General features: G+C 39.6%; 1 protein-coding gene across 2 annotated transcripts in view; it reads left to right on the top strand.

Annotated features, from left to right (window-relative positions):
- Positions 1-21356, top strand: part of SCAPER (S-phase cyclin A associated protein in the ER) — a 142769-nt gene that overhangs the window by 107237 nt on the left and 14176 nt on the right. For both annotated transcript variants that reach the window (XM_027657596.1, XM_027657597.1), the window contains exons 27-29: positions 2737-2892; positions 12185-12422; positions 15466-15615. In XM_027657596.1, coding sequence (XP_027513397.1) covers positions 2737-2892; positions 12185-12422; positions 15466-15615 — 544 coding nt within the window. The remainder of the gene's footprint in view (positions 1-2736; positions 2893-12184; positions 12423-15465; positions 15616-21356) is intronic.

Genomic DNA, 21356 nt, shown 5'->3' on the forward strand with positions numbered 1-21356 from the left:
GGGAGGTCTGTGCTGAGCAGACACCTGACACTGAGTGGGCCAAGCACAGACATACCCCTGAGATAAGGAGAGACATGAGAATCCAACCAGGTCCCTCACCTGAGGCACTTTAGGGGATCTGGTTATAAATGGGGAATGAAAGGCATGATGACAAGGTAATAGTGCAATTAGGAAAAAAAGAGAGAGGGCATTTTAAACTAGTCAAAAACAGACAAATTCTGTCATTAATGAGAATCTTTCACCTCCAGGTCATGGTATCGTATGTCATGGGGAGCTGATTAAGTGAGAGTTTTAGGAAGATGGGGGAAGAAAGAGGAACATTGAAATTTTATTTTTTTTTCTCTTTGAGGCTGCTGGACCTGATGCATAAACACCAATTATCCACGTGCTGTCTGGGTATCAAAAGGGTAGCCAAATTATTTCAACTATGCCACTATGGGTAGAATGACTGGGAGATGGAGGCAATAGATTAGAGAGCTTTGACATTCCATTTGTCTGGATGCTCAATTCCTCAAGGAAGGGAGTGCTCCATGCGTCTTACTGTCTCCGGGTGCCAGTGAGGAATAGTCCCAGCAGACTGAAAGCTCCCATCCATTTCCTCTCTGCCAGAAGCTGCTTTGTGCCCAGGTGTGGGGGTGAAGGGAGGGGGCCCATGGGCAGGATTTGCAGTGTCAGTCACACTGCAGAGATGTTCTTAGGGAAGAGAATATTGGTGGGAATGGTTTTTGTGAGTCATCATCTATCAGTATTAGCTGTATCTTATTTAGTTCTTCCTCTCCCCTCCTGTTTCTTGGAGCTATTTCCAGCACTCAGCATTTCTCTGTGACTGTGATGTATCTAACACCCAGCTCTGTTCCTGGAATTATTCTGCTAATACAGGAGAACTTGCTTATCACCTGTCCAATCAGGTGGATTGCCAAGATCAAAATCTGCAAGAAACCTAATGCTGGTAACCTTTCATGTTATTAAATAGAACAGACAAATTTACCTGCACAACAAGTGCAATTAATAACCTTCGTGCATCTTTAAGTGTTTTTAACTGCTGTACTTCAGCAGCTTTAAAGTCTTTCATGCTTTAGTTAAGACTTTTGTTTTATGTCTAGTGTATTTTTATTCTTAATTCGTTTCACTGCTTCCATAAGCTAAGTGTCAGCAGGGTGAACTTTGGCAGAAGGTCTGTTTTCTAGCCCTGAAGAGAAATCAGCCTTTGAGCAACTAGACTGTCTGAAAAGCAAGAGGTTTTCTTCCATAATCTTAAACCCTCCTGTTTTTACAAAATCAGACTGTGAGACATGTTGTGAGGGAACAGGTATTTTTAATAAATACTTGTACAGCATCTGTGAGAAGCATTATGTGATCAGTAGTCTTTATTTACTAGGGTCAACATTATTTAATAATGTTCCCTGCTTAGTCAAGTCAGCGTCGTCTGGACATTATGGAAACATAGGGCCAGTAGTGTTCCCTTCTCAAGAAGCCATTGTTCTGAGAGGCCATCTCTAACAAATGGACTTGAGGAGCAAGCAGACAGAGCAGCTGGTAGGACAGAGGAATATTAGTAAGAGGTTCGTAGGTAATCAGTGTAAAAAGAGTGAATCATTTGATGGTGTCTGAAGGCAATCACTTCCCCATGTCTTAGGTCAGATGGAGGCACAGGATAAAACAGCAGTGCTTCTGATTTTGACAAGAGGTTTCTCCCACTTGATAAGATACAAAGAAAATTAGAGGTGAAAAAAAAGGAGGTGGTTGCAGTGGGACCTTTGTGTCCCTAAAGAGAGTTGATCTCACCTAAGTCAGCCGAATGTGGTGGTTGAGATGGACTGAAGTCTGAGCAGCTGGAGGTTTAACAAAGTGACATGGAAAAAAAGTATCTGTGTGCACAGTTTAAGTGGAGTTATAATGATCAAAGTATGAGAGAACCTGGTGTGGACAGAGAGATCTTGGTACAAGGGCAAAGAGCAAATTTTTTGGCGTAGGTTTCCAATCTGTTGGAATTCAAAGGAGAAACTTCAGCAGTAGTGATCTGATGATCAGCAATGGTGATCTGATCTACCCTGGTAATAAAAACCAAAGATGAGTCTTCAGTTAAAAAAAAAAAAAAAAAAGAAGTTACTAGCATGGTTTTCTCTGCATTGAGTTTGATTGAGCTCCTGAGGAGGTTTTTTGATCCTGATCCTTCTATACTGATGGTAGGAGGTTGTTACCTACATATTCTATTAGTCCCTGAGCTGTTACATATATATTTATGAGGGGAAAAAACCCAACAACTGGGCAGTAGTTGCTATGATATACGTATTGCAATAAAATGCTATCTGGGTAACATCACTGTCTTCTTGAATTAGTGTGTTCTACAAAGTTTATCTCTTCATGCTAAAAAGAAATTGTGCTGTTGCAGAGCTATCTAGATTATTATAAATCATTTAACTATGGCAAAATTCCATTGTCTTTCTAGCAGTATGGTAAAATAAACATTTACACTCATCTTTGTTGTACAGCATAATACAAATTATCCTACAACAGACATACCTCTTAGCAAAAACTACTGATAGTCACAGAGCCAGATTTGAAGTTCTTGTAATTAGAATTGGTTTATTGAACCCTTTCAGGAAGAGTATTAAAGTAATCACAACCTGCATTTCATGTAGTTTGATAGTAGAGAAACAAAAATGTCTTCTTTTGCAAAGTTACCAAAACTGGTGTGCGACTGGTTTTTTAATACAGTTTTTCCTCTGTTTCTAGTTACGTGGTGAACATAGGATTGGTAGACAAGCTGTGCTGCTGTTTCCTCTCTGTTCAAGGCCCTGTTGATGAGAATCCCAAAATAGCAAGTTTTCTCCAGAATGCCACGGCCGTGTTGCACGGGATGTGCCAGCTGTGTTTCGCTGTCAATGGAAGGTGGGTGCTCTGGCTCTGACAGCAATAACGTCCTGGTCAGCAGCAGTTTGAGGGAGGGAGTGTCCTGATGGGGCTGTCAGACAGAACTGTTCTGCTGTGGGACTACAGAGAAATAACTGGGAAAGAAACAATGCAGGAGAGTCACTCTGCTCACCTGCTCACCGGTGAATTGGAATTAGTTGCCTGTGCCGTGGTTTGAGTCTTGTAAGTCATTGATCAGAATTAGAAACTTTATCTCCTTTGCTTATCCTTAGACAGGGTTTTATCACTGATAGTTTTAAGTGTCCAATCCTAAGGACTTCAAGAGTTATTTTATTATCAGCAAAAATCAACTCTTAATTGATTTGTCTCTAGAGCAGCTCTTGTTCTTTAAAATACTGCTATCAGTAAGGAAATTCTATTTTCTACAAAGAAAAGTATTACTAGATTTGTCAGGGAATTTTCTAATGCAAAATGTTTGTTGTTGTAACCTAACCAGGGTTGTAGGGAATGTGCATGAGGTATGTGCCTCCCACCAAGTCTGGACTTCTCTGATCTACAGTGTAGGACAGCCTGACACTCGTATGAGTCAAAACTACAGAGCTTTGGGCTGCACCTACTAGAACCTACCACTGTCACTGTTACACATTTCAGGAAAAATCAAGGCTGACAGAACTTTACAATACATTCCTGAAGGGTAAAATGATGCTAGGGTTGAAAAACTAAAGTTAATAAAACATAAAAGAAGGAACAAACCTGTAGGTAAGAGTTGTTGCTGGTAACCCAAGGACACAGGCACATGGAAAAAGGACTGCAAGAAATATGAGCCCAAAGAGACCATCCCAACTTACTGAAATTTCCCTTTCTGAGAGCTGCCAACTTGACATTTTACATTCCAGGAGAGCGCTGCCAGAAGTCAAATGCTCACTAAATAAAATAATAAAAAAAAAAATCACTCTTCTGTTAGTGGAATAATAGTTCTGGCTGCAAGAGTGAGTAATACAGCATTTGCAATTTCTGGAGCAGACACACACTTCACCCAAACATTAGGGATCTCTGCACCCCAAAATAGTACAGCACTGCTCGAGTACTTCCTTCAAGAACATCTGTTCTTTGTAGCAGTAGAATAATTTTGGAGAGTTGAGTGTTTTTCTTCCCAGTTACACCAAGAAGTATCCGATCTTACTACCTGCATATAACAGCTGACTGTTCTTCGTTTCCAGGTCGGGTTGTTCATTTGAGCATGAAAAGAAATGAGAGGAATGAAGCTGGAGATTTCAAAACTGTTGTCTTTCAGATCAAAAGCTTTGGTGTAACTGATTAGAAGGGCAGTTTAAATCAAATGTCTTTCATCACCTGAGCCCACTCTCGTTTAAGCAGTGAATGCAGAGCGTAATTCTGTCGCTTTACAGAAGTCCTCAGTATTCAGGGTGATTTAAATGGAAAAAGGCATTGCCAAACACAGATTAAGGTGGCAGAAAAAGAGCTCAAATTTATTGAATTCTTACATATGTCACGCTACAGTAATACATCATGTGTGATACCTGATCTGCAGTACAAAAGACAGCCCCTCTGTGAGAAGCACAGATCCTCTTTCATTACTGGGAAATGGTGGTAGGAGGCAATGCAGCATTTCTCCTTCTCCAGCTCAGTTGATACCTCCTTGAGCACCAAACCAACCTGCATTATTACACCCCTCTGTAGGTCACAGTGACCAACCCCTCCGGTCATCAAATGTCTGAGGTTGTTACTGGGAGGAGAAAGCCCAGTAGGTATTACCAGTGCTCTGGCACTGTAGAATGAAAAGAAGTTTTGGCAGAATAATGGCAGGCTTTCACCATTGTTGCAAGAGCAATTTTGGATTGCTCTTTGGTATATCCTCCTATGTATGATGGTTCCCAGTTGGAAACTTCTGTATGCTCCTCAATGGTACTGGTGGGGGACACACAAAATTAGTTTATTTTTTCTGATAGAACATTTTCAGGCTGTTATTTGTCATATAAAAGGTTGTCATTCCATATGAAATGCATTAGAGTGCCTTTATAGAGTGCTGTCTGTACTTGGGCAGTCTCAGCAGGAAGCACCACTGAGTGGCAGAGTGGGAAGCTGACACAGGACAGTTAATGTTGGGTGGGGGACCAGGACAACCTCAGGGCTTAAACCAGCCCAGTGCAACAATGAAATCCTTTGTGAGCTGGAAATGGCTGTGGGATCCTGCTCCTTTGCTTTCAGACCCCACCAGGTTGTTAGAAACTTTACTGCAACTGTAATCTGTGATATCCCCAGAGGGCCAGGAGTTAAACACTCAAACTCTAGTTTTAAACAATTAAAAGATCCTGTCCTGTGACTACAAAGTAGGTTGGGCTGTTTCTGGAGCTCTGATGTAGGAAGAGCTGTCAATCTCGACTTTCCTGTGTTCCTCCCAAGAATATTTCATTAAAGTCCCAAATTTAACTGAATATTTCTAAACCAATTGATACCCAGTGTTTATTTGGGCAGTTACTTCAAGGAAACAATTCTATAGGCAGGGAAGAGATCTCAGTCAAGTACCTCCCTGCACCTACCTCTACACCAGGCAAGGTGTCACAACAATAATGATTATTAGAGAATAACCTCAATTGTTTCATATATATATATGTATCAACATTAAGTATTAAATGAGGTCCATGGTTGATATAATGTAGATGATAAAATTTTAAGACATGAGCAAAGAGACTTTTATTACTGTGGTAGACTTGTGGGAAAAAAACTCATCCAAAATTATAGAGTTAAATACAATAAAGAAAGTCTTACTAATGTAGAAACATAAATTGGAGGATTCTCAATTTTAAAATCATAAAATGTTATTGAAATAAGGGAATCCATTCTGCACGTCTGTTATAAACATATCCTAGTATAAGAGAGGGAATTTCTTTTCATTACTGATCAAGATATTTAAAAAAGATTTAACTTTGATATTGATCTTACTTCTCAAATGATAATTTTTGATACTGGCTAATAAATGCTTGATTGATTCTTGTAATTGAAGTTTTGCTATGGATGTAAAAGCACAGTTTTCAAACAGTGTAATACATATGAGAAATCGTTTGTTGAAAACCTTAAGAACTTGTAACCACATTGAGTCTCATTTTGTAATTTCTATGCCCTCTTCTGTTACACAGTGAGAGTCACTGAGGGTGACTTGAGACCTCCAACTGGAAATCCCATATTTCTGATGCTGAATTGCATCCATTGCTATCAGTGGAAGTGAGAGCTCCTTTCTCCCTGATGAGTTAAAAAAAAAGTTGTATGAGAGCTGAAAACAGGGTATTGTCCCTTATTGTATGTAGTGAGAGATCGTAAAATGCAGCATGTCTGAACACTGAGCTCTCTCTGCTGAGCAGGAGATAAACCTGACATTTGATACTTAGGCTTGAAAATTGTGTCCATAATAGTGCTTAACTGTTGTTTGCTCACCCCTAAGAGTAACAGTAGCCAGAATTGACAACAGAGACATTTTTATTAACCTGAAATAAAGCAAAATATTAAATAGACTGTATACAGCATAACAGTGGTTTATATGGCCATATAAATCTCTTGCAATTTGTGTCCAATTCCAGATGTCCAGTAGCAATGTTCAGGATGATAGCCCTGTTTTTCAGAGTGTATTAATGTAAATATGAGAGATACAAAGCCTATTTTGGGCCCTTGAGTCCTGAGTACACATATGGAATGTGCTTGGCTTGTACCCACAGGACAGAAAACAATGAGCAGGCATGGAATGCGAGGAGCATTAATGAAGGTATGGCCATGCTGCCCCAGCTCAGCTTTCCCTAAAATCAGGAGTGAAGACTTAGGTAAAAATCTATATGGCAAGTCCTTCGTCAGCACAGCAAGGATTTTGCTTATGTTCCTGTCTTTTCCTGTCTTTCCCAGTGTTCATCAAGTCTAGATGCCTTTTTCCCCTGTAATTCTCTGGAACTAAGATCCTGTCCTAGAAGTTTAGTTGTTACTCTATGGAGGACTATAGTCAGTGCCTTATTTCACTTTTGCCCGTTAGTATGAGTGAATAAATTCATACTGACCACAGAGTTAATGCAAAGAGCAGGAGGAAATTATCAGCAGTAGTGTAAGGGTAAATCACTAAGGCAGAACGTTCTCCCTGAGAGCAGGACAGTGGAGAGCAATAACACAGATACAAGGAGGAAAGTGAGTTGTGCATAAGGAGAATATTGCAAATGATAGTCCCTCAAATTATGTAGTTTCTTGGGACATCAGCTGTCTACAAATTTTACTGTTTTCTTGATGTAAGAAGTGTCTGCAAGCTGCCTTGTTAATCTGGGAAAATAGAATGTGGGAGCAGTGCAGTAACTAAATTGTTACTGTTCTATGTTATCTCAAGCCAGTGTGGAATATATATAAACCTGTGTCAACAGCTAACTCAGTTGTGGATTACAAGATGCAATGGCAGAAAGCTTCAGATTCAGGGTTTGAGCCTGGGAAACCATGACTGTTGGTTCACAGATACACAAGGAAGGAGGCTGGCCTGGTTTCAGTTTTATTACAGTAATTAAGATAATGTCTGTTTTGGCTGCTGGATGGCGAATCAGATGCAAGTCTGTCTGAACCTTGGTTCTGCTTCTCACCACTTCCAGGGGACAGCAGCTCCAGCAAGTACCAAAGTACCTAAAACTTGTTCCTGAAATTACTAAAAGGTTTCACATCATCGCTTTTACGCAGCAGTGCAATCCCTGCCTTGACAGTGTGAATTGTAACAGGGTCTGACAGGTGTTAAATGCTTCTTTATTCTTTTTTTATTATTATTTTGCCTCTTTATTTTGACATCTCTTTCTAAATACAATAATTTAAAAGCAAAAAGTACCGATGATAGTTTTTAAATCCTAACAATAAAAAACCCCAACAGATTATATTCTAAGCCTGTTGAAAACTCGTGTTGCCATTTTGCTCCATGTTTTTAATCAGGAGTATATATTTCAAATATACAAACATTACAGTGTATACCCTTGGAGAGGCTTGTCTGCTTGTTAGCTCAGTCAGTTTTTAAAACAATATATTTTCAGATATAAACAGTTTGCTCCTATTGAAGCCTGGAGAAATTGTAGTTTTATACTTGTTCTGTGGAGTATGCTGTTTCTCATCAAGCTGTATTGAATTCCTGTTTTTAATAAATAGTGGTGTATTTTAAGCAATGAAGTACCACTGTTTAGTATCTTTCTTTCATGTGATGAATATATCCATGTTTTTAAATTCTTAAACCTTTTTTGTGAGTCATAAACCCCGTACCAATTCCTGAGACTCCTTGATGACCGAAGCTGAAAATCATAATGGTGACCCATAATGAAAATTCCCTGCATTTCATTAAAACTTTTTATTTTTTTTTAAGAACCTGCAGGTTGTTTGACCGTAATATAAATATTTGCCTGTTTTTCTATGTTAAATATAAAGACTGGTAAAGTTTGAAAGCCTGTCTGTTTTCCCAGCTATATCAGCCAATGTAAAAAATCCAGTAAGTCTTGCTTCCCTTCAGGGATTAGCTGAGGGGGTTTTGTCCATAGTGACTGTTTTACTTTGGCAGCTGTTACAGACACAGAGACAAAGCTTCTTTAAACAGGAGAATTAAAAGGAAGCACAGCTACAGGAATCTCCTCTCCGAATTTCAGTTATCTAAAACTCAGTTTTCTGGCGTGACATTGTCATTTTATGTTGTGAAGGTTTTTAGGGGTTTTTACTTCAGTCTGTCCTCTCAGTCAGCACTGAATTTTTGCTGGGCTTTCCTCTGAGGTGGACTGATAAATGTGTGAAATGCACTGTTGTACAGACTTGGCCAAAATCACTCAAAGTACCAAATGGAAAGGTTTGTGCTTTATTTTCCGACATCTCGTGTAGATTTTTTAAAGATACTTTAAAGCCCACAATGAGTATGAATATCGTCTTTTACCTTTTCATTGTAAACATTTCGGCTTAAAGTGATGTAACTGACAGTTCAACCCAACAGGAGCCAGTGGCCTGTTCATATACATATGAACCATAATACAGGCAACATCAAAAATAAATGTTTCTGGCAGTTCGTTCATTCCATCAGATCTAACAGAGAGATTTTTAATTTCTTTTTAACAGCTTTGTCCTGTGGTATAACTTTGAAATTTTTGGTCTTTTCTGTGAAAAAAATAATGTTTGCATTTTGAGCTGTTTTACAGTTGACTTTTTTATGTATATTTTGATTCATTCTCTGCTCCAGAGCAGCAGAAAATGGTAAAAGGATTTCATCCAGCAGTGTAAGCTTTTTCATATGGAATTGTTTAAAAATAATGATGGAGTGAGAGTTGAAAGCAAGCTGACTTTAACCTTTGGTAAAATTGGTCAATCTTCTCATTGCATATAGTCAGAAAAAATTCTGTGAGGTATCATATGCAGTAATTAATTTGGGGTTATCATTTGACTGTGAGTGTTCTTTTCTGTTTTGTTCTGCCGAAAAAGCTAAGATTGAAATTAAGAAATACTAGTTGGCAAGATGAGCTGTGCTCTCATGTGATCCCTGTGGCAATAAACATTCTAGTCACTCAGGAGGAGTTAAGTGACGGTTAGCACATTTTGGCTACTGCATCCTGCAAAATAAATCATTGGACATCAGAAGGTATTTTGAAGTGAGGAGTACTGGGGAGTCCACAGACACACAAAGCAAAGCTGTAACCATGGTGGTCCCAGACCTGTTTGCTCTCCCTCCTTTTGCAGCCATCCCGTCTGGCTCCGCCTCTGCAGCCGGGTTCTTGTGCCAGCAGGGCTTGGAACTGTGCAGCAGGAATCTGCCTAAAGGCACAGCTGGCACGGCCAGGTGATGGCTCAGGAAGTGTCTCTGCTGACTCCATTCACACACACTCACTTAAAGACCACAGAGCTTCAAAATGAAGACTTTGGCCATGGATTCCAGGCGTAGGAAAAGGAAAGCCATGCCATAAATTGTTGTGCAGTGCAGCCCCACCCAAACACACTTAGAACTCTAGTATTTTTTCCACTTTTTATTCTTTAGGGAGTAAATCTTAATGTCTTACAGAAAACAGGCACAGCTACATTTCTTTTGTTCTTACTGTGTTTCACTAAAGATCTGATTGCTTCTTTCAGAGACTTGTGAACTCCTTCTGCAGTCTGGAGTGGTTTTTGTACAGCACAGGTATCTCAGAAGTAGGACTGGGGCATTGATCCTGGAGCTAGCAGCAGAGGACACTGTGCTTAAAAGCTTTTTCAGTAGCATTGAACATTCACAGACTGTAAATAGAAATAACTCAGAAAAAAATTGTACCCATAAATGCTAATTTCAGGTAAGATCACTCCCTGCACGTGTGATCCAACTGGTGAAAAGCAGAGGTGAGTCTTCTGTGCAACTGCTTTGTGAAGGTAAAGATATGAGCTGACAGTGATGGAAGCAGATGGGTGCCAGTAGAGCAAGTTGAGTACAACCCAAATACTGTCCTGTTGTATTCCCCTGGGCTCAGGGCTCCTCTGGGACATGGGGAAGGCAGGTTCATTACCCTGCTCTGCCTGTTTTTCCCTTCAGTCCAGGGAAGCGAGGGTGTGCTGTTACAAACAGAAATTCTCATGAACAGACTTTGGTTTGGGGGAGATAGTGCTTTCTTACCTACTTTATTTACTTCACTGGAAAAAAAGTGAAAACAACAGAACAAGGTGGTGGTTGCCAAAATTTGGTAGTTGCTGAGTTCGTGGGTTAGTTGCTCTGTTGAAGACAAGTGTCTGTATTGTAAAAAGCAGGATTAGTCAGCCTGCCTGGGATCTGTGCTGGAAACGTCACTGGAGCCAGAGCAGTGTCTGTAACAGAGGGGTGCAAGGTGCTTCTGATACAGATACAGAAGAGGTTATTTAGAGCTGTTCTAGTCAAGGGAAAGCTCTTTGCTGGTTCTGGTCAACAGTAATATTCTGAGGCCTCTGTGTGTCTGGTCTTCACTGTTGCAGATTATTTCAGAAAATGGTTCTAGTTTCCACTACTTTCCCATTTCCTTTGCTTTTATTTCTTATAAAAGGGAAAAATATCCTCATTCATTTGGGTTTTTATAATATTTTCTCTTATCACCTGTCATGGTTTCCTTTAATTATAAAAAAGAATAATATCTTCGATATTGACACTTCCTTCTTTTTTTTCTTTTCCTTTTCTTTGTTTTTTGTTTGTTTTTTTTTAAGATGGAGACATAGTAGATGAGATAAAGGCCAGATTTTGATGTAGCATATTTTCAATGTTACTGTTCACTGTATCTTAATATTTTAGTGTTTCCTTTGATTACCAGTATCAACTAAATGTGTTTCCAAAATGAAGTTTGGGTAATTTACGTGATGGGTTTGAATTAGAACTCTGAGTATATGAAACTTGCTGAATTATTTTTGGGCTTTATTTTGTACTTGCCTGCCTCCCACACATTATTTAGCCTCCAGGGTAGAGACAATCTGAGTCTTCCTTAGTAGTCATTGTCCTGCATCATCTTTTGGATTATTAATAATGTGAAAAAACTAAAGTAGTACAAATCATGGAGGGGTTATGTTAAGTGCTTTTTAAAGTTTGGATGTGAGAATGGAAAGGGCATCCTGGGTTATTTGCCTGTCTGTGCTGATATCCTAGATAACCAAAAGCCTTCCCCATTATTTGATGTGCGTACTCAAAAGGTGGCAAAGAAACCCAGTTCCCACGTGCACGAGCTGTGCTGGTTTGTCTCGAGCGTTTCATGCTTAGTTGTGTTTTGCTGCCCTGTGCACTCTCCCATAACAGCATCTGACTGAAATAAGAAGTAGTGTGTTTTCTTACTGCACAGCTACTTCATTCCTGCAGAGCTATTTGATTAAGATCATCTGTTCCCAGTAACTTTGCTCCGTAGGTAGGCAGTTTGTTCCAGTGCCTGCAGCCCGTCACTGCGGCACTGAGAGGCTCCAGGGAGTTCCCCCACTGCTGCTGTCTGCTACTGCAAGCAAGAAAGGTGAGTGTAGGCTACTGACCTGAGACAGGGCTTGCCTGGAGCCCCTGAAGTGCTCCCAAAGTGCCCCCAGGCTTCCAACTTCAGAACTGTCAGATCTTTGAGTGTTCTCGCGCTGGTTTCGAGCACAAACCCTAGGATGCGAAGAAAGATGTTGAACAACACAGTAGCACTGCAATTAGAGAGTGTGAAATGGTGCCCTAATTATTTAAAGTATTTTCTGGAAGTGCTGTGGTTTCTTGACACATTGGGTTTTTTCCTTGTTACCAGTTTACTGCTTTTCTAACACGTGCTGCATCCTGGGCGAGTTCCTCCTCAGCCGGCTCGATGTTTTTTGGCAGGTCTTGGAACATATTCGACAACACACGCCAGGACCCCACAGGACTAACAGCAGTTCTTCAGGCTACGGATCTGGTTGGAGTCTTGCATATGCTGTACTGTGTTCTTTTCCACGGGACAATTGCAGATCCAAACACAGCCAGTCCTAAAGACAGCTATGCCACCAACACAGTCCAGGTTGCCATTCAGAGTTTACGTTTCTTCAATAGCTTTGCTGTTCTTGACCTGCCTGCCTTCCAGGTAACACGTGTTTTAAAACTTTTCTTAGTGTGAAAATGTTAATTATTGATTATACCTCTGGACTGAGTTTTGTCTCTAAGATCTTAGTTACTGAAGGAACTTTCACAATTAAATGTTTAGGTTTTATGCATAACGATTGTAACTGTTGTTATTTCCACCATGTAACTGTGGCTAATGAATTTAATCAAAAGTGAAAATTTAGAATACGTGAAATGCTAAATCCAATCCATTACATCTTCTAGCTTCTTTTTGCTTGCTTCTGCTGTACTGTGTTTTATATTTAATGAGTCCCAAAAATGTAAAAAGAAAAATTTTTATCAAAAGTATAAAATAAAAATTTTTCTACTGTGAAAAGATTGGCTTGTAGTATAACCACAATTTACATTTTCCAGTGCTTACAATGGCCACCTGCTTTAAGATTGTGCAACTGAAACTGAAAGTCATTTGATACCAATTTTTTTTATCCAAGCAAAATTTTATTGACCAAAATTGTAAATTTAACTTTTCATACTTTTAATGAAAGAAAAAAATGAAAAAAAAATACCTGGGAAGGTAAGTCTCTGCTTACCTTTGCCTGTGAACAGAGTTCAAGTGTAAACGAATCATTTTGCCATACAAGGAAAATACAAATACTGGTGTATTTCTCAGATAAATTGGCAGAGTTGTATTGTTAATATAAAACACATGTCAAAAAGCATTGCTTTGAAAACACATTTAGCAGCATTCAATCTTATGCAATTCATCAGAACAGGTTTCTTTTAATATATAATTGGTATGTAAATTGTACCACACACTCCATCTGAAATGCACTAAACTCAGAGCTTTGCACAAGTGAAGAATTTGATGTTAAGTCTCCTTCAGTTTGTGTTTCTTGCCTTTGGTTTTCAGTCCATTTAGTATCTTTAACAACAGCAACAAGCCATTTGTGTAGCAGTGTTCATTTGTATGGATGCAGCTGCAGGATCCAGTCCAGTCAGGGTTTCTTTACGGGGATATAACAGGATATTTATTGGAGTTTCATGTAAAACAACCCTTACACACACAATTGACTCCAATTTCTTTCTGTAAATCAAGGTATAACAAAGTAGTTCTCTCCTCCCCCTTGCTCAGTACCTCTTGGTTTGACACTAGCTGTTTATATGTTGCTGTAGGTATTACAGCTACGTGCCAGAGTCAGGGTTGAACTGGGACAGGTACAGCTTCCAGGGGAGCTACAGCAAATCCCGCTGGCTGAAGGGCTTCTCCCTGATGTCCCAAGATTTTTAAATCCCGAGATGTAAAAATTATTTCTAAAACACCATCTTCTGCTTACACTGCCTGTGTTTATCCCTCTATCAGTGCCATAATATCTCAGTATTTATAAGAAACCATTATTTTGTTCTACATAAAATGCTGCATGAAGGGTGCAAACCCAACCAGTGTGAGACATTTCCCTCAGCTCCCCGGCACAGGGCTCGCTCAGGAGGAACCCCTGAGCTTGGTCTGAGCTGTAGCATCGTGCTGTTTGTGAGGGGCAGGCACACTGGGACAGCCTCAGCAGCTCTCCCTTTCAGTGCACTAATGTGATTTGTTCCTGTAATGTTAAAAATAACACACCTGAGGCAGTTGGCTGTCCATCCTGACCCTGTGGGCCAGAGCAGGCTGGCAGACAGCAGAGGGAAAAGCCCCGTTTGTGCACTGTCTGATTATTATCTCCAAGGAATAGTTTTATCACTTATTAGTGGGACTGTAGAATAGGGGGATTTGATTAACAGAAGAGGTCTGGTATTCTAGAGTTTGTATTAGCACAGATGGCTCATGGGTATATATTTCATTTGATTTGACAATCTAAACAATTGAAAGATGGTAGTGAGAAACAACACAGGGTCCTGAGCTGATATTAATTCTGGCTAAAAAGGAAGCGTAGTTTCCTTGAAAAATTAGTTTAACTTTTATACACAAACTCAGGTGCCCTTTGACCTGTTGTTATCAGGGAAGGTTAAACCCAGAGTGCTGGGTCACAGCATGCGTGGACAGCACTAATTAAATAAGGGTGGACCTGAGAACACGGCATTTACAGGATGTAAAGCAGTAAATGGTGGCTGTTTTGGGCATTAAATGTTGAAAATATACTGACTTACCAGAATGCTTGAGGTTCAAGGTGGAAGGTATCCACAGCCGAGTCTGGTTTAATTGTCAAGGATTCTACTTTTGCTGGATAGATTTGGAGTTGGATAAGACTAAACTATGCTACAGCCTGGGATTTATGTACATGTACTTAGCACAGGCTACAAGGTAGAAAATGAAGAAAACTCTGAAATGAAAGAGATTTTCTCACAGGCCTGCACTGCTGTTTCATTAGAGTTAGGAGACTGTCATGCTCATTCCTTGTGCTTTAGTTTTCCCCTTTGACCCTGTGTCGCTCTGTCTGTTTGACATGTTTATTAAATAGAGGCTGTAGGCTGCGCAGATAAAATCTAATTCTGAATCTCCACGTTACAGCAATTTGCCTACATTTAAAAAGCATCCCAAGAAGCTTTACAGCTGAGTGTTCTCTCCTTTTGGATGTTTCTAAGTTTTTTTAATGTTTGAAAATTCATTATTTGTTATTAATCATTGTATTCCATTCAGAGCATGAATTATTAAGAAGAAATGCATTTTGCTCTGTTGCAGAAATGAAGATGGTTTGGTTTCTTTTGCTTATTCCTAAGAAATATTATTAACATTAAGTTTTCCTGGAACATGTAGTGTATATCAAATGGAACGGTCAGCCTAAGGCTCCACTGAATGTCAAATAAGCAGAATCCAATTTTTCCCATGTCCCTTGAAAATTTGAATTTATTCTTGCTTTTGTGGCTTTTAATGTTATCATCCAGTTGTGAATGATAAGTGACTGGAAGTGAAGTGACTGGAAGAAGAGATTCTGTCCTCTGCAGCCATTGCAACAAAAAACATAGTCTGTACTAAAAAAACCCAGAAGGGTGCAACTGATGTGTATACAATTCTCACAAGTTCTAGGACATACTGCTAGAGTGTAATTTGTGTTTCTTGGCCTTTTTTCCAGTCAATTGTGGGTGCTGAAGGACTGTCCCTGGCCTTCCGGCACATTATCAGCTCCCTGCTGTGGTACTGCTCCCAGCACACCTGTGAGGGGCTGCTGCACGAAGTCATTGTCTGTGTGGGCTATTTCACTGTAAACAACGCAGATAACCAGGTAAGGCAGATGGCAAATGGGATCAGAAGTTATCAGGGGCACATTTAGTCATGGTTCCCTCCAGAAAACTAATCCCCTCAGCATTGGTTTTGAAGCCCTTGGGATTCGTTTGAGCACAAAATGTGTGTTTGCAAAAGGGAAACTGAAGTTGTATCTTAAGACAAAGGCATTAATTTTATGTGGCCATAAGCAAAGTCCGTGTTCTTATGCAGACAAGGATGCTGATACTGCACTGATTTTGACTAGCCTTGCTCCATGCCAAGGGGTATACTTAGAAACTGATAGTCTTAGTTCCAAGTTAGCTTCATGTCAGCTTGATCAGATGGTTGTGGTACTCTTTTTGAAGCCAACTAAGCTACTCTGCCATGAAGGCTTGTCCCTGGATGCCAATGTAGCCATCTCCCTGTTTGCCTGTGTGCTTATTTAAGTTTAAACCATTCTTCTCCTTGAATCCTTTCAGTAGTAAACCAAAATACCCTGTCCAACAGACAGTGGGAGTTGCCCTTTAGCTTCCCTGACTTTTGCCAGTGGATTCTGTGACCACTCTTATTTGCTTATAAAATAACCCAGACACAAACCTCCAAAAAGATTTCAAATATTTTAATTTTTAAAATCTCCAGGTTTCCCCAGCTTATGTGTAACATCTCAGAATGTATTGGGCAGGGCAGAGGTTGGCACTGGCACTTTTAAGTATGTGAACCTGACTCTGGGTGTGTATATACTGCATTGTGGTGCCCATGTCTTGGATATGGTTCAGTTGAATGATGCATTTTGTGGAGTTACTCACGGAGTTCTCTCTCCATACTTTTACCACCTGCTTTCTGGTTTTGCTCAAATTTTGGGATAGGGGTTCAGGATGAGGAGCTCAGTGCCCTCAGTTCAGCTGATGAGCAGAAGGAGGAAGTGGTAAAACTTTTCAGTGAAGGTTCAGAGAAAAGCTGCTCGATAATGTTCTTGACTATAGTTGAGAAACTTAGAAATTCTCTATAGTTATTGACTATAATTGGAACACTGTCATATCTTAAAGCAGACAATGCTGTCACAAGTATTACCTAATTCTGTAGTGATGTTTCTGTGGCTTTGGCCACAACTGGAGGGAAGATCCTGTAGCCTTCCTACCCTGTGTGACCAAATCCCACTCAGGATCTGGAGCTGACTGGGGGCAACACTTTAATATGGCCATTTTTAAATCCATGTGATGTTGCTGCCATTTTGAGTCCCTGTGCTGCCTGACGGGGCGAGCTGGCACCCAGAAGGGCCAGCAAACTGTGTTGTCTTTTCTCTGCAGTTTAAAAATTTCTGTTCTGGCACACAAGTACAAACAGATGTGATTCATCGCGTGGAGGATTTGCCACTGCAAACGTGCCAGGAATAGTGCAGAAGAGGGATTTCCTACCAGCAGTTCCAGTCTGCAGTGCCCGTCGCTGTCGGTGCCCCAGGGCGAAGGTCCGACCGTGGGGAGTGGGCACCGGGCCATGGCAGCAGCTGGCTGGGGCTGGGGGGTTGCCATGGGCCATCCAGAGGCAGTACGTGCTTCCCAGATGGGGATTTGGAAGGGTCTTGGAGTCTTCAGCATGTGCCCTTGGGCTTGAGGTCATGTGCAATCACTAATCTGCCCCGTTTCAAGATTTAAAGGTGGTTTATGCAGCTCTGAGAATCAAGTTTAGGGCTTTGATTGAACAGCCCGTAGTATGTCAGTACTTTCCATACCCTAAAAGCTGTCTTTTAGGGTGGTTTGCTTTAGAGGTACTATCTCAAGAGATATCATGATGTGCTTTACTTTTTTAAGTTATTTCTAATATTCCTCATTAATAAGTCTTTAACTGAGGAAGTGGCATTTTGATTTGACTTTTTTATTTAAAAAAAAATAAATTTAAGAAACTGAAGCATTCCTCATTCATGTACTTGCAAAATAGAGGGAAGGTGTTTTAGTGAAAGGAAGCAATTTTCCTATTACTACAAGGCAAAGCAGTAGGACTTGCTTACAGCCGATATTTTCAGGTGCTGTTGGTGTTGTGACTTCCACTAAAGACAGACTGCCTTTCATGCAAAGGCAAGTGCTTTCTATTCATTCAGTTATGGTTTAATTTTTTATTATGTTATGAGCTTCCAATTTTTTTTCTTTCGTCGTTATTATCCTACTAAAAATAAAAAATTGGTCTCACAGTGAAAGTTTTCAAATAGTAGGCTTGAACTCCTGGCAAGAACAGTGTGATAAAAATAGATACACTAGACTTGAGCTATGAAAACAAATTTCCATAAAGCCAGATAGTTCTGTTTATTTAAGTGTTTGAACCAACTTGAACTGAGTCAATAACTGACATATTTCAAAGCAGATTCATGTTCTTCTTGCAGTCAAATGTGCATTTGTTTGGAAATCTTTGTAGGTTAAAGTCTTTCCCTCTCTAAATTTGTATTCCTTATTACAAACAGAGGTATGTTTTCAGTCCTTTCAACACTCCAAACAAAGAAGGTCAAACAGTTGTTTGGAGTTTTCGGTATCTCTTTTGTGATTCCTTTGTCTACCCACATCAATGGATAAATATCAAAAGCAGCATAGTGGAATAAAGAAAAAAAGGCATTAATTATTAAAAAAAAAAAAAGGGCAGTTCCCCAGTTTGGAGAATAGATAGATTTCTAAAAAGGAAATTTTACAGCCTGTCAACCTCAACATTGACCTTCTGTAGTAGTACTGTGATTTAAGTAAGTGAACTATTACCACTGTGCAGTCAAAATCATAAAAGGGCAATTTCCTGAATATTTCACATTCATAGAACAAAATCTTCGGAGAGCATCATGTGCCAGTCACTTAACGTAACATGGGTTTGTCTTCAGTTATTGCGCTGGCTGTAAAAGTCTTTATGTTTAGTTGAGTGGCAAATTGAAAAGGAAAGAGTTTTTTCTGTTGTATGGCTTTGAGATTCCCATTTTCCTGCAGTTTCCAGGAGCCCAGAATCCGAGGGGGCCTCCCGGAGAGTCCCTCACACACACGCAGAGGCAGTGGCTGGGCTCCCACTTGGTGTTTTCACCACGGCTGGCTCTTGGGCCAGGCCCAAGTGATTCTGTTGAGGAGCAGTGAGGACAATGGATTCCTAAGGAACACATTCCTAAGTGTTTTGATAGTGCTTGCTCTGTTTATTTTAAAAAGACTGATTTTGCTGACTCTGCCCACATATAATATATTAGTAATATTCCTTTCCTTTTTTTCCTATTTTGTTTTAACATTCATAAAGCTTTCCCAGGGCAGCTGCTGTCGCTGAAGAAATAAATCAGTTATGAAACTGAAAATTTCAAAACCCAGGGAGTGTTTCTTTAATATTTTAAATGGCCCAACGTCAGTAGTGCAGCCCGAGCTGCACTGTCTGTTTTGTATCGGCACGTGAACTTGTGTTTACTACAGAGCCAGACAGCCTGGGCTTCACAGAGGGTTCTGTAATTGTGCCACAGCTTTATTAGGCATCTGCTCCGCATGAACTATGAGCAAGGAAAAGGGATTCTCTTTTTTTTTGGCCACCATTTAATCTACCACCATACAAAAACAGGTCCCATGATACTAAGGATAGACACGTAAAACTAAACTGCGTAATAAAAATAATGTCCAATCTTTCAATGGCCAACCGTGCTATATCAGACTGCAGAATTATAGTTTCTAATTAAAATGTTCTTGTTAATTAAAAATATCCTCCTATTTCATTACATTTTTATTCTCTTTCGTTTTTTTTATTTAATTAGTATAATGAATATAATTACCATGTGCTGTCAACTCACCTCATTTGCATATTATATTGGATAATTGAATGTGGCCCTGTAATTAAATTAACACGAATGACAGACGATTTGGCTTCTTTCACATTGCTGCATTGGGAATAGAAATCTTTCCATATTCATTGCAGTTAGGGGATATTTTTCATCTGAAAAGTCCTCACAAATCAGATCCTCAGACTGAAGGTCTTGTCTGACAGGCTCCAAAAGAAGTTGCATTGTTTATTTGCATTGCTATCTCTTTATTTAAATAAAAATAGCTTTTGTTTTCCCAGTCTTTGGCACACAGTGTATTTAGAGTGCTTTAGGAGAATCCCACTACCTTTGGGGACTTGTAGGATATGGAACTGTATAATTCTAAAAGATACTCTTAATAGATTGCAAAACCAGATGTCTTTGAAAGAGCTGGAGGAAAGTGTGTGCAGCTTTTCAAAACGTAATTATAAAATTAAGATTTGTAAATAGAAGTAAAAACTTTTCTCAGAAGTTTTTGGAAAAATTTGAAGACACACCATGTGTCTTTCAAAAAGGAATTTCATCCCCCAAAAGTTTGTCTTCCAGTTGCATAAGTCTCACTTATTTCTCTGTCCCTCCAAACCCTCTATCCCTGGACACTTCTGCCCACTAAGAATATTATGTTATGCTTATTATAAACTTATAAATAATTGAAATGTTAATATCTAGTAATCCATGTGTTGAAAATAGAAGCAAATGGCATTAGATTTAATAGTATCCATCACTTACTAGAAATTTCTCCTTGCTATATAGATGTGGAAAACTTATTGCAAAATCCGTTTCAGGCATCCCAGCTAGCTCCAGTTAAAGGAGCAAGGAGCAGTGAGATTGCAGGATATTTTGGAATTTCTCCCATGTTAAATATATAAAACATCACACAGCACTATCACAGGTATGAATATAATGTTTAAAAAAACTAAAATATTGTATGGTAGGCACAGTTCTGAAAGGATCATGGAATTTATCACTCATTCCCAGCACACAAAGCATGGCAGTTATTCCCCAGGAAAGGCTTCATATCAAGATTGTCTTTTCCCTTTTTTATTAAATGATTGACTTATAGTTATATTTTCTTCCCTTTTTGTGTGTGGTAAGTCTTACTCGTGTCATAAAATGGCAGCACCCTTTGTCCCCCAGTGTATATCACACACATATATATCTGTATGACATTCATCCTGACTGGGGTTAGAAGCACTGTTGGGCTGTAAGGGACACTTACAGAGTGACTTTAGATTAGGAGTGACCTTTGGTAGGGAAATTATTTTGTGCTTTTGACAGAGTTAGTGCATACTGAGTTTCAGTATGTGGCCAGTTTCCTCTAGTGTTAGCGTGGAGGAAGAAAAATACTCCTAAATGGAAAAACTGTCAAAATCAGAAGTTGACAGGAAAACTTGGAAGTTATAAAAATATTACGTAGAGTTTCCATATGGGTTGTTTACTAAAGGCCATCATTAAACTTTCATTATTTGTGTTGCTTTTGGGGCTATGGAGGGACTGGAACAGTTTTGATCTGGTAGGTGGAGTTTTTGAAAGCACAACACAAGAGTGAAGATGCAGGAATTGGAAGTTACCGTGTAGTTAACATCCCTATCTGTAAGTAAATAGTATCCGAAATTACTTAATTCTGATTTTCTTAGTTTCTTCTCAGGAGAGATTTTTAGGAGTATTGATTTCATGTTGAGGTTGTGGGTTTATTTCTTTAAACCTTAGAAAAGCACAACCCTGACCTTTTAAAGCTTTATAGGTCCACACAAAAAATACGCCCGGTAAATTTTGTGAAATAGCTGATTTTGGCAAGCGAGTGATTCATGGGAAGTTGTAGTCCTGACTCCCATTTAGAAGCACTTCAGCTTGTGAACAAAAATCCCCTAAGGATTAAACTCCCCACGTTAAAGCGGAGTACATTAAGGCAGCTCTGTAGTGTGTGCTTTTGCTCCTCAGACCACATAAATTCACTTAAGTGA

Source organism: Corapipo altera, unplaced genomic scaffold (genome assembly GCF_003945725.1).
Source record: "Corapipo altera isolate COAL_440 unplaced genomic scaffold, ASM394572v1 308, whole genome shotgun sequence".
NCBI lineage: Eukaryota > Metazoa > Chordata > Aves > Passeriformes > Pipridae > Corapipo > Corapipo altera.